General features: G+C 39.4%; 1 protein-coding gene across 1 annotated transcript in view; it reads left to right on the top strand.

Annotated features, from left to right (window-relative positions):
- The window catches only part of LOC137646990 (RNA N6-adenosine-methyltransferase mettl16), a 570,608-nt gene that overhangs the window by 196,938 nt on the left and 359,541 nt on the right, over positions 1-14,129 (top strand). The window contains exon 3 of the mRNA XM_068380072.1: positions 5,872-6,004. Within this exon, the coding sequence (XP_068236173.1) occupies positions 5,872-6,004 (133 nt within the window). The remainder of the gene's footprint in view (positions 1-5,871; positions 6,005-14,129) is intronic.

Below are 14,129 nucleotides of genomic sequence, written 5' to 3'. Positions count from 1 at the left end.
TCATCAGATCCGGCAGTATTGTAAGCCCGGAGGTCCCAATGTCTGATGACGGGAGGGTACGGTGGGAGAATGCTGGGGGAGCCAAGGGATCCCCCAACGAGACTACCGGACGTACCGGGACGAAGGTAATGATTCGTGTAGAATTCTATGATTGTAGGTTAATAATATGTCCTACTACGAACGATAATGGCAGGAGGTACCGTATGATGGGGACACTCCTAACCTATAGATAAGGTCTCATTCCTAATTCCATTAAGCTAAAAGCAAAAGCCATACTAAGAAGGCGTTAGGTAGACTGCCCAATTACATGGATAGAGCACGTGATATAGTCCCCGGCGGTCCTGACCTTCCCCCTCCCCCGACTGATGGCCAATCGAGACGACGGGAGGTGGGGGGGGGGAAGAGAACCGCCCGGGATGAATGAGACTATGTAGCACCCCTTGAGATAATCTCGGTCCTCAGTATGTCGGAATGTTGAGGGAAGACTGAGGAACAAGCATGCTTGGCCCGTATTGTCATAGCCAACAACCATCGAGTAAGAGGAGAGACGTGCTCTGGGAGGGGGGGGGGTTACAGGGGAATCACATGGATAGGTGGTGGTAGGCAGGGCTACCAACTGGAGATCCCCTCAACACAACATGGAAAATCCCAAAAATATGATCATAATGGAGTGTGACAATAAAAACAATATGAACTGTTAAAAATACTTAAAAGTAAATAATGAAAAAAGCGTAATCACGTAAAAATGGCTAGGCATGCAAACTTAATATGGCAAGAGAGGGACTCGAGCGAGTGGCAAGGGAGGAGGCATGACGTCATCTTGGAAGATGGAAAACAGGGGTGCCAACCTTACTACTGAAGCGGGTAGATACCGAACAGTAACACAAATAAAGAGCTACGCGAGAGTCCCACTCGAACCAAAACGTAAAACTATGTGGAGCGAAAATAAAACTAATAGTCATTATAACATCAAAGTGAAATGCTCCTAGAAAAAACAGCAAAACAGTTCCCCGCGGGAACGCTATCCACTATATGCACGAAGTCAGGCATGCCAATATAACTGAGCCTTAATGATACGTAACACTGATACCATAGTATAATAATAATAATAATGATATGCTAAAGTTCAAAGAATATAATCGGTGTAAATGTAAAATTCTCCCAAAAAGTTCGAACGAATAACAATGATGAAAAGAAAAACGAACGAACTAGCGAGAAAGGGCAGGACCGTGGAACCATGAACGGTTAGAACGGGAACGCTATTCACTATAAAACACTTCTGAATTAATAAAACAAAGGTTACACTGCCCATTCACGCTTAAAACTCATGGATAAAGTACTTAACTTCGATGGAGTAACTTGGGATTCCGCCATCATGCGTAGAGAGGGGAAAATAATGCAAAATACACCGAGGAAAACAAAACCAACTAAATCGTAACAGGTGCTATAAAGGAGTACTGGGCAAGCGTGGGTAGAATTAGTAGTACTAGTCTGCGCGGCAGGGGAGGTTGAACCGCACCTCACTATTGAGGGATTTTGAAGAGGAGATATCTAAATGGTACGAGACCTCTGGTCTGTTACGCCCTAGATTATACCGACACCAACAGGTGAGCGAGCTAGTTCAACCTAGCATTCCTATGCATTTTTTCTCTGGTAATATTTTAGCAGTTATATTCCTTAGAAATGGTGCTATAGGAGCATTTCACTGGCTGGCACAGGTTGAGCCCAGAAAAGATAATCTGCCTTTACAGAGATCGCTACGATGGAACCTTGACAAGGCGGACTTGAATAGATTTCGTGAGCTGAGTGAAATTGAAGGTAATGCAGAACAGTTTGAAATTGTAGATGATGCCATAGACTTATTGAATGAAATTCTATATACAGCAGGAGCCAATTCAATTTCCAAAACTTCAGGTTTATTTAAACGGCGACCATTCCCTTTGTTGGTCATCAGAACCAACTGACCTGCACAGAGCCACAAAAAAGTCTTTTACTCGATTGTGCAGACACCGTACTGAGGAAAATGTAATTATATACAAAACATGTAGAACACATTTCCTCCTTGCAATGAAAAAAGCTAGTTGCCAGTCTTGGATACCATTTGTTTTGTCAGCCAACAATAGAACACCACTGTTTTCTGTATAGAAGAAAGTAAAAAAGATAGTAGGCAAATTTAACCCCCAACCCACCACCAGTGTTGAAGGTGAAGTCAGTATGTGACTGAAGCAACTGAGGTTAGCAAGGCCCTGGCTGATTATATTTCTAATGTATCATGGAAATGTGAAGCAGCTCCTGGTCACCAGTATAGAAGCATCAAAGAACAGAATATTTGGAGTTTACAACAGGAAAGGGGGAATCTTGCAATGCTCTTTTTACTATAAGAGAGTTTGATTTTACAGTTGCTACTTGCCATAGTATAGCCCCTGGACCCGATGGAATTACATGTGCAATTATTAGACATGCACCTGTTAATACTAACTTGTTTATTTTAAGTATTATTAACGGAATATGGTATGATCACAGTTATCCAAGTAATTGGGAACTAGACTTTATTTTAGCATTTTTAAAACCTGAGAAGGATAAGCTTTCAGCAAGAAAATATTGACCAATTACATTGACATCTTGTTTATGTAAGATCATGGAGAATATAGTCAATGCAAAACTGGTACCTGTAGAAGGAACCTGTTCACCTGCCAGAGAGACTCCCTAGCGTCGACAAAGGCTCCTTCTAGAGATCCCCCTATGGGACGTTCTCCTCCTGGACCTTCAAGGAAAGTCCATGACTTACCCAGAGGATCTGAACTGCCTGCATGGGTGAGCACTTTTCTCTCCTCCCTGCAGAAGTCTTTTAGTGTGGCTCCTCCACGGCCACAACCTTTGACTGCTCCAGTCAGAGCGACCCCTAGGATTCCTTTGGAATCCTCGTTGAGTTCATCCGTTGGGAGTCTAGACCCTAGAAGGAAATAAACGTCGGACAAGGCACGCAGATCACCTTCATCCCGATTGCATGCCGAGGGTACTCAATCTTCTGAATCTTATGTGGCCAACCTATCCTTTACCCCCGTGTAGTCAAGGGAAACCATGACCAAGAGGCAGAAGAGAAGGATGAGAGGCGTAACACCACCTTACGCCGACATCATACACCCTAGGACAAGTACGGACATAGGCTCATCCAGGGAGATAACTGTTCATCCTGTCAATCCTCTTGATATTGAGGTAGTGCCTCAGAACAGCATCCAATTTCTTTATCTCCTCCTGAGGATAAGCCTTCGGCTCCCGCTGGCAAAGCTTTGTCTGGTGCCTCAAAAACTTCGCAAGTTCCTCCTCCTAAGACAGCGGAGGAACGTCCTGTGCGTAGGGAGTCGAAAGACACCAAGACGAAACCCAAGAATGCTGCGGCAAGGGAAGCTCGTATGGCTGAGGCACAGAGGAGGTCCCCTGTGGCAGGTCCCTTAAGCAACACTGTTGACGCCCCTGACCTACCCCAGGTTGTATGGTGGATGACCCCTTGGATACCGATGATGACAATCTTTCAAAGGCAGCTAGTCCGAACTTCCATTCTGAGCAATAGACGTGAGTCGGAGCACTCCTTTTGGCAGGTCTTCTCTTGTATGAGAGCCATTAATAGGCTGTCTACTCCTGATTCCGCCACCCAGGAGAGTAAAGACATCTTTCTCGATGAAATATTCGAGACCTAGGGGCCATCCAAGACCAGTGCGGCTTTGCCCTGGTCTAAAGGCTTGACAGCCGTCAAAAGGAAGGCTATCGCTCAGATAGCCGAAACTTCTATTTCCTTGAGGGCATGTTCCTCCTCCTGGTTTCTTCCACTTCCTTTTTGTCTTACAAAGGAAATACTATGAGGTTGAAGGGGAACCTCATTCCACCATGTCCCTCGACCCTTCAGTGGAGTCCCTAACAAAGGGTCTTCCGACTTAAACCCTCTCCTCTCTGGCGGCCTCCCTCTCAGCAGTTGAGCTCCTTAACATAGAGAGAGGCGCAAAGTACGCCTTGCAGGCTGCTTTATGGTTTGATCTATGGCTAGGATCCTTGGGCTTCATGGTTCGCTCCCACGATCTTCGGAGGAGTCGGCCAGGAAGACTTTGTAGTCTTCCCTGTTGTCAGGTACGCGAACTCCTGAGTTCCTGTCGCACCACGTCAACTTGTGGGCGAATGCTATATGCAAGAAAAGGGATACCGCCATCAGGAAGTACCAGAAACAAGTGCCGAAAGTGGAAGTCTCTGGGTTGAGGAACTCCACCCTTGAAGGTTCTTCTCTCTGTCCCAGAGGAGATAGAGATGGCTGCTGAATGATGTAGGAAGTCGTCAAACGATTCTCTCCTCCATGGGGCCATGACATCAAGGCCCTATGGTAGACCTTCCCAGGCATCTCGTAATTTGCAAGCATCTTCCTCTTCTCACCCTTAAGCTTCTAGGTCCTCAGGACCTACAAAGGTGTCTAAGCAGCCCTTTCCATACTATACTGTGTGTATGTATAGTATGTACTTACACACATTGCTACTACGCTTATCAAAACATTAGTGATATAGTTTACTTTCATTTCAGTAAATAAATGATAGTTAAAATATTTTTAGGGAAATATTAAAGTTTATTCTTTCTACAAAGTACACATATATACTAGCATCAATGAATCTTGTTTGTATTACAATAAAATAGCTTTTAATTTCGTGATTATTTATTTAGAATTAATTTTGAATCAATAAGTACATTTTTAAATTATAAAACAATTAATAGTACTATACTGTGTATGTACAGTATTTACGGACTCACAATGCTACTACGCTTATCAAAACAGCTATATATTTTTCTTTCATTTCAGTAAGTAAATGATAGTTAGAATATATTTATGGAAATATTAAAGTTTATTAATTTTACCAAGTACATACATACATACATATATATATATATATATATATATATATATATATATATATAAATATATATATATATATATATATATATATATAATATATATATATATATATATATATATATATATATATATATTAGCATCGATGAATCTTGCTTGTATTACAATAAAATAGCTTAAGAAAACTAATGTGTAAAAAGAAAAAGGTAGGTTACTTATTAACGTATCACCAATGAATATCAATTGTATTGCTGAACAATGAATTAGTTACTGTCAAAAATATGCGGGAGTTGAAGAAAACAGTTTGGTTATGAATGATAAAAAACGTACCTCTCTACGATAGGCGTAACACTAGTAAAGTACAATACGTACGGTACTATATATATTTGTTTTTATAAAATTTAATGTGGTGTTTTGTAGGTCTTGGAATGAATTAGGTAATATACATGGAAAATTGCCCTCATTATACAAAAAAAAATCATGATACAAAAGCCACTTTGGAACGAATTAATTTCATATCTAGAGGTATTATTGTATATTGTTGGAAAAATTAAGAATTTGGAGATAATTTGTATTTTTCCTAACGATACAAACCTTGAGACCTTTATACAGATTTGTCCTGCCATCACCTACCCCCTGCAAGTTTTGCATGTAATCAAAAGTGGCAGTATAGCACAGGTGTGTGTGTGAGTCCGGTAGTTAATCTTACCCTTACTCCCTCCCCCTTCCCGCTAAATAGCGGTGGATAATTATACCTCCCGAAAAGTCTTAGGGCTAGTTTTTGGCTCTTTGAAAGCATATTCCTTATAAAGAGCTCAAGGTTTGTATCATTAGGAAAGTAATGAGTAGAAAGTGAGAATTGCAAAACATTATGAATGTTATGCATTAAGGTATTTGTTAGTACTGTACTACAAAATACTATATTAAAAAAAAAAGCTTATATATTTGGAATTACTTTATTGATTTTTCATGTATGTTTGTAGGTTAGGATACCTGAAGGGCGTTTGGTACCAACATTACCTTTACGTTTCAATTACTTATTGTGGATTGAGGATCTACTAAACCTTTCAGGATGTCGTAGTATGCAGAAAGAGTTGGTCATTGGACTTGATATCGGTAAGTAGTGATAAACTGTAATTTAATTGTTTCTTTTCTTCCTGTTGATGATTTGCAAATCTTTAGGTCCAATTTCTATCACTAGTATCAACGTTCTAAATGTTTTCATCGTCACTTTATTACATAGAAGAATAACATGTGCCCTCAAGTCTCATTAATCGAGTAGTGCATTACTGATGCAAAATGTTTTCATAAAATTACAGTAAATATAAATAATGTTTATTCTCTTCCTACTAAACTCTCTTGAATAGGATTATGAGGTTTTTATGTTCAGCACCATCTCCGGCCTTTTGGGCTAAATGTTTCCTAACTTTTCCTAAACACTGCTAGCAAAATATTCACAAAATGTTTAAAAACAAAATCTTCATGTTTTTGCTTTCCATCTAGATTGGAGAGCACTTATTTGTATGTATTTAAATATTATTTTGGTCCCAGGTCTGGGCACCAAAAAATCTATATTATGGTCCCTGGTGTAGGCACCTAAAATATATATTATGGTCCGGGTTCTGGGCACAAGTTCTGGGCACAAAATATATTATATATTATGGCTGGCAAGTTATATAACCTCCAAAGTTTAAACTCACCTGTTTGTTTTTACAGAAATCTGTTACACTTGAATAATACCCAAGCTCTGAGAAAATTATATAACTCCCAGATGGCAATATATAAAAACACTGAATATATAAAGGTCTCTTATGTACACTCAAAACAAACTGTAATTAATATTAAGAACTATTCAAAATAACCTCTTACTTTGATTCTTAAACAGGGATACGAGAGAGCTCTGTAAGAAATAGTAGTGATCGAAATAATACACACTTACAAAAATAAATATATTCTATGAAAATTTACAACATTGATACAGAAAATTATTACCAAAATGAATCACTCGAAATATTAAATCTGAACGAAACGTTAGACTAATACAAGAAAATATTACACTCTGAAAATTATATGATTACTTGACTCGAAATATTAAATATGAACAAAACCTTAGACTAAGACAAGAGAATATTACTCTGAAAATTATATAATTACTTGTTTCACTGGAAATTAAATTTTACACAAATATGTAATCTTGATAATTAATGAAAATAGTTAACCCTCAGCACTCTAATGATTAAATTCTTATTGAAATTTACATAGAAGTAACTGATAAACTTACGTGTTTTGCGGATCACATGTGGTAATCGAACAGATAGCATTATGAATAAATACACTTCACTGATTTCACCTAAATCTTACAGAGCCAGTTACAAATTTTACATTAAACCAGCACGTAAAATAACACAATACATTTGAAATCACATTCAAAGTTCCATTAACGTCTGAACATACCACACACGATGTATCTTGGGTGAAAAGTTGCTCACTTTGGAGAGGGCACGCACTTGAGAGAGAGAGGATGTTGGCTCTTTCATTGGGACAGGCTGAATCTCTTCTGCGGCTATGCATTCCTGGGAGTGTATATATAATGACTTAATTATTGTAGATCCTTCTAGCTCAGCGGGTCTAGAAGCTTGGGGCAGTGCCTAGCGGCATAAGGTTCCCAACAAGTCAGGTATCAGATGAATACTAACGCATGAGCATGGTGACTCTCTCTCAGCTAACTCCTCCCACATCCGTCCTCGAACAATAAAAAAAGATAAAACTAACTCTGGGATTTTCAAGAACATTTGAAACACGTGGAAAATATAAGAATTGCGTAATCTCTCACAAACATGACGCAATACCTCGTATAAACATAAGGAAATTATATAAACCCTCGTTCATACCTCGTATTTTTCGGACAGCACAGTTATTCGAGATTGCATAAGACTTCGTAACAAAATACGTGAAATAAAAAGTTAATTCTTGAAAATGACGTAAATTTACATATACTGACTTGAATGAAAAATACAATTACATAACCGACGAAAGACTTACGTAATTTACATAAAAATACTTAAACCTATAAGAAAGGAACTCATTTTATGAGCTGGTTATATACCTCTTAAATACATAAATGAAATACATGAATAAAATATTTACTCTACACTAGACCAGACCAGCTTCGTAAGATAGCTCCCCCCCAAAAAAAGAATATTTATTCCGGGCCTAAATACATCGATTCAGCCCGAGATGATTAATCTGCAACCACGTTATCTTTACTTGATATATGCTTTACATTAATACAATACGGTTGCAAGCATAGTGAGCACCTAGCTAACCTTTGATTATTATTCTTCATCATATTAACAGAAGTTAAAGAATTGTGGTCCGAGTCCATCGTAATCTCTTCATTCTGTGGTCTGTTCACGTAGACTTCAAATGTTCATATCGCTGGGATTAGCGTTGTAGTTCCTTTTCAACTGTTGAGTAGTCTTGTTGTTTCTTAAGCTTCGACGACGTAAAACAAACAGTGTCAAGAATTCCTTGCTCGTCTTCTTGCAGTAAGACACCTCCAATCCCATTATCCAACGCATCCACTTGGATAAGGAATTTCTTGTAGAAAACAGGTGCTTGCAGTATCGTTTTCGAAGTTTATAGGGCCTTTATCCTGTCAAGGGATTCCTGGCACTCGCTGGTCCTTACAAATTTTTTCTTGAGGCTAGTCAAATCCGTCAAAGGAGCCACTACAGTCATACCTCTCTTCTCGAAAGAATCAGCTTACGAAATCTTCACTCTGTGAAACGAGATGTGAATATTTTTATGACTCACTTTGCGAAAAAGGTTTCATGTTAAGAAAAGAGATCTGCCAGCCAGGCTGAGAATTAAATAGTCTCCCATTGAAATAAGTTGAAGTGAATGGTTTTACACAATAGAAAATGTATCTGTAGTGTATAGTAGAGTAACTATAATAGTATAGTTTATATGGTACTGCATATTTTGTATATGTACAGTATTGTACTGTATGTATTGTATTATTCTTCATTTATTATTATATTATGTTCTAGTAACTACTGTACTTAATTTACAGGCATTAACAATTAGTTTAGTTATATTGAATGGTTCAAATGTATTTAGCTGTACAGTATTCATTGTGGTTATACTGTAGCTTTATTATAAGGTATAATGTAGTGTTTAGTAGTGTTTGGAACGAATTAGGCAATTTACATGTAAAATGTGACTCACAACACGAAAAGATCACTTTACGAAAACCACTCCAGAACGAATTAATTTCGTGTTGTGAGGCATTACTGTACAGCAAAAAAGTTCAGGCAAAAATGTCGGTAGAATCCTGCCATCCCTAAAAAAACGTTGAATCCTTCCATCCCTAAAAAACGTTGTAATTGCTTCCTCGTTGCATGGGGTGAAGCCTTCCTTATTCCTTCGACATTAGCAGCAACCAGTGCGACTAGTCTTCTTCCTACTTCAAATCTTCGCTCTTCTCCAGGTTAATCGTCAGGTGTGCTCCTCGCAGCTTTTGAAATACCTTCTTCAGGATTAGGAGATGTTCATCCCAGGTCGATGAATAAACCACAATATCGTCAAGATATACGCCTATTCCCTCAATTGATCCTTGAAAGTTATCCGTCACTCAGTGAGAAATAGCGGTTGCGTTCATTAGACCAAATGGCATGACGTTGTATTGATATACAGTGAACCCTCGTTTATCGCGGTAGATAGGTTCCAGACGCGGCCGCGATAGGTGAAAATCCGCGAAGTAGTGACACCATATTTACCTATTTATTCAACATGTATATTCAGACTTTTAAAACCTTCCCTTGTACGTAGTACTGTTAACAAACTACCCTTTAATGTACAGAACACTTAATGCATGTACTACAGTACCCTAAACTAAAACAGGCACAAATATTAAAGGCAATTTTATATCATGCGTTTCCTAAACACGCTAAAAAGCACGTTAAAAAATGGCAACCAATGTTTTGTTTACATTTATCGCTGATCATAATGAAGAAACAAACTGGAGGTAGAGCTTTGCTTATTACCCAGACATATTTCCCATACTATTCCCTTAGAACTACATCACATCTTCCTACTTTAGATATATATATATATATATATATATATATATATATATATATATATATGTGTGTGTGTGTGTATATATATATATATATATATATATATATATATATATATATATATATATATATATATATATATATATACACATATATATATATTTATATGTATACACATATACATACCTACATATATACATACATACATATATACATAAATACATGCATACATATATATATATATATATATATATATATATATGTTACTGTATATATATGGGTTATGGAAAAAATCCGCGAAGTGGTGAATCCGCGATGGTCGAACCGCGAAGGTCGAACCGCGAAGTAGCGAGGGTTCACTGTAACCCAAATGGAGTTACAAAAACTGATCACAATTTTGCATTGTCATCCAAATGAATTTGATAATAGCCTTTTAATAAGTCGATCTCGAAGACGAACCTCGCTTGTCCGATATTGTCGAGTAGTTGGTTGATGAGTGGGAATGGATAATTATTGGCCACGCTGATCGAATTCAACTTTCGACAGTCCGTACACAGCCTGGAAGATCTGTCTGGTTTTTTCACAAGCAAGCAATGAGAACTGTACAGGCTAGAACTTTGTTCAGCTAACCCGTTTTGTAACAAGTAGTCGACTTCTTTTCTCATGACTTCTCGGTGATCCGGCGACAGTCGATAAGCTCGTTGTTTGAATAGTCTTGTCGTTGTTTTAAGGTGTATCTCATGCTTTATCAGGTTGGTACGTTTGGGGACATCCGAGACAATTTCAGGGAATCTTCTAATTAATCAGCTTAATTCCTCTCACTGCTCGTGGTTCAAATGAGTTAATTTCTCTTCCAAGTTCCGAATGATGGAAGAATTGTTCATTTTGCTTACCGCCCCTACCTCATATCCATCGTCGTCTCACATGGGTGGTATGATTTACGCCGTACACACTTGTGATGCTTCGGTTCGTTTTCACCTAAGTATGGTTTCAGTAGGTTAACGTGTACTTTCCTTTGACTTTTCCTTCTTCCTGGTGTTTCGATAACACTGGTCAGGTCACTGATCTTCTCCTAAATCTTGAATGGTCCCTGGAACTTATTGGCGAGTGGGAATCTCCTTATCGGCAAAATAAGGACCCAGAAGAAGTTGTCGACATGTTGTAGGTGTCTAGGTTCATGACTTGCAGAGGGTTCCAAACTTCATCATCTGCATGATCTGCTGGTACCAGCGGGAGTTGAACCGGGGGTAACTGGTGACCAAACACAGAGGTCACCTCTACCTTGGCAAAGAGGAGGTCCTTCAGTTCCAGAGAATGGAAGATAAGGGATACCTCTTCGAGAGCTCTTCTGGAAGCCTCTTACCCAACTGTCCGAATCATAAGGAAGGGCTAGGGAGACAAGTTTGCACTCCTCTAGCACTGGTAATGGTCTACCCTCCACTAATGCTTTCTTTAGAGCCATTATTTTTAGAGGGGAAAGTAAAGACAGTATCCTTGGGGAATACAAAGGTGACCTGCTTCCTGCCAAAAGCAGAAAGTTGGGTATTTAGTGAATTCAGCCATCTTTAGCCACTTGACCAAAAGAGACTGAGTCTTAGTGTGGTCCAGGATGATTATTTTCTTAGGGATCGTATCATCCTTAATGGACCCTTTCGAGTTAAGCCTTGCGTAACAGTATGGATAACCATTAATTGATGGGAAGAATTCCAAGACTGGCTTGGAACCCAAACCCTCTCCAACATGGAGGTACCTTTCACTTTAGGCCATATGCTCAGCTTAATGCCAAGGGTTCTTAATTGTGCATTCAGGCAGGCTCGAAGCTGGGAGAGCCTTAGAAGTAGGTCCCTTTTGTAGAGCTTCTATTCTCGCCATTAGGTCCACTTGAGAACGTTCATATTTCCATTTGCCCTGGAAACAAAGGTTTATTTAGCGTTGGAACGGGTCGAGGTATAAGCTGGAGCCTGAGCAGCAGGGATCAGGAAACAAACTAAAGAATTATTGGGCACTGTACTCACCCGAGGTACATCCAATGACTCCTCAGAGGCTTCCGTAGTCAGCAGGATCCTCTCCCTCTGACTACACAGCATCCCGAACTTCATCATCTGCATGATCTACTGGTACTGGTGGGAGTTGAACTGTTGGTAATTGGTGCTCAAAAACAGCAGTCACTTCGTCCTAAGGAAAGAGTAGGTCCTTCAGTTCCATAGAAGGAAGATAAGGGCACCTCCTTGAGAGGTGTTCTGGAAGCCTCTAACCCATTAACGGATCGTCTTCCGACTCCGTTCTTGCTCATCCAAGGAGATGTCAGTGGCATGGAGGCCAATGTGAAGGAGGTCCTTGCAAACCTGACAGTTTGTAGGTTCCAAGATTGTAAAAAATCTTTGGAAACATGACAGTCCGCATGTTTCCGGCAAGTTTTTTGGCCTCATGGCAACTTGACTCGCCCCGTACAGGCGACTGTTGAAGACTTCATTTCCGCAGCAACCTGTAAAGTAGAAAAAATTTCAATGAGTACAAATCTTTAGAAAAATTTTCTCCTTAAGATTAGGCATACTTATAAAAATTTATACATAAGATAATGCTTAAGATAAACCCTAGCCTAAATTATCTTACAAGCTAAAATATGGCTTAAGACTAAAAAATAATGGAGATTCATGCCAAACAGTTCAGAAATTATTTGAGATATTTAAAAAACTATCAATGACAGTGTGATAGGAATATGAAGGAAAGGGTCACATCAAAGGAACATCTGTCTATTAGACAACCTAAGATGGCAAGTTCACTTATCATACTGCCTAAGCCAGCAACAAGTTGCAGTAGTTGGGTTAAGGCGCCACTTATTTCTAGTAGCCAAGATAAAAACTGACCTTTCAACACCCCAGTCCTGTCGACAACGCGACATAGGCATTTTCAAATCAACAGGAAGAGTGGATAACCCTATAGGGAAGGATCCACAATCAGGGGGAGAGGAACCGGAATGAAAGGCACCAAATAAGTGAACCTGCCAAGACCTGCTCCTTATCATTAACTTGTGTAAAGAAGGGGTTTAGCCCGGATGAGAGCCGTACAAGATGGCCAGGAAGCTAAGAGTTAGAAATTCAAAGGATGTCCTGACAACCAGGCGGGATCCAATTAACCAACTTCAGAGGACAATGTTCCTCAGATATGGAAAAGAATAGGAAGGAGCAGATGACCAGTCTAAGGCTGCAGCTAAGGCGGCAGAGGGGATTTCCCATTGACAACACACAACCAGTGCTAGAAGAACTCAAGCTGACAAGACCGGAAACAGAGACAGAAGGCGACACTTCTGCCAAGATACACTAACCAGGCAAAGGATCAAGACTGCAGCAAGAGGTAGATAACACAGGAGGAGAAGCTGCAGTCACAGAACAGGCAACTGCCAAAGCTACGTCAGTTTTTTATTGCAGGCAGGACTTACTGGGGGACAGGTGATGGTGGGCCAATTTATATAAATAACTGCAGGTTTGTATTGGTTAGGGAAAAATACAAATTATCTCCGAATTGGTCATTTGTTGCCATACTAACAAACCTTTCGTTATTTATGTAGATGACTCACTCTTAGTAGTGTGGTAAATTCGACTACTGGATTAGTCATTGACCCGGGTTTACCTAGTACAGTACTAGACTTTAATCGAGGGAAACTTTTCCACCTCGCTTATCAATACAAGTGGGTATGATAGCGGCCTGAGCAACCAAAGTAGTTGTGAGAGATATCATATGAATGTCCAGGTAAGAATGTTCCTAGTTTAAATAGGAACCCTACACTGAAATAGACGTTTCCCAAAGCCTACCTCGCAGGAGACATTGGGGACGTGTAAAAATATAAAACAATAAACTATACTTGGTTATACAAGGGAAGTGGTTATTACCTGCAGAGGTTGAAGCCAGCTTGCAAAGGAACCAATGGTGCAGATCCCCCAAAAAGGGGAAGATGATGAATGTAAAAGAGCCAGACATACTTTCATTTTTTCCAGCCTTACCCTGGGTAACCAATGCTCTCAGCCATCTGCTACTTATCCAACAAGGAGCCTGAGGTATTCTTAAACCACTTGTTGTGTCACCAACACAAGAATGATAAAGAAACCATATCTGGTCTTTTGTGGGTCATGTCTTGTAGGGAGGGTAAGGTGAATATC

The sequence above is a fragment of the Palaemon carinicauda genome, chromosome 9 (genome assembly GCF_036898095.1).
Source record: "Palaemon carinicauda isolate YSFRI2023 chromosome 9, ASM3689809v2, whole genome shotgun sequence".
Taxonomy (NCBI): domain Eukaryota; kingdom Metazoa; phylum Arthropoda; class Malacostraca; order Decapoda; family Palaemonidae; genus Palaemon; species Palaemon carinicauda.
This window is presented reverse-complemented; position numbering and strand designations above follow the sequence as displayed.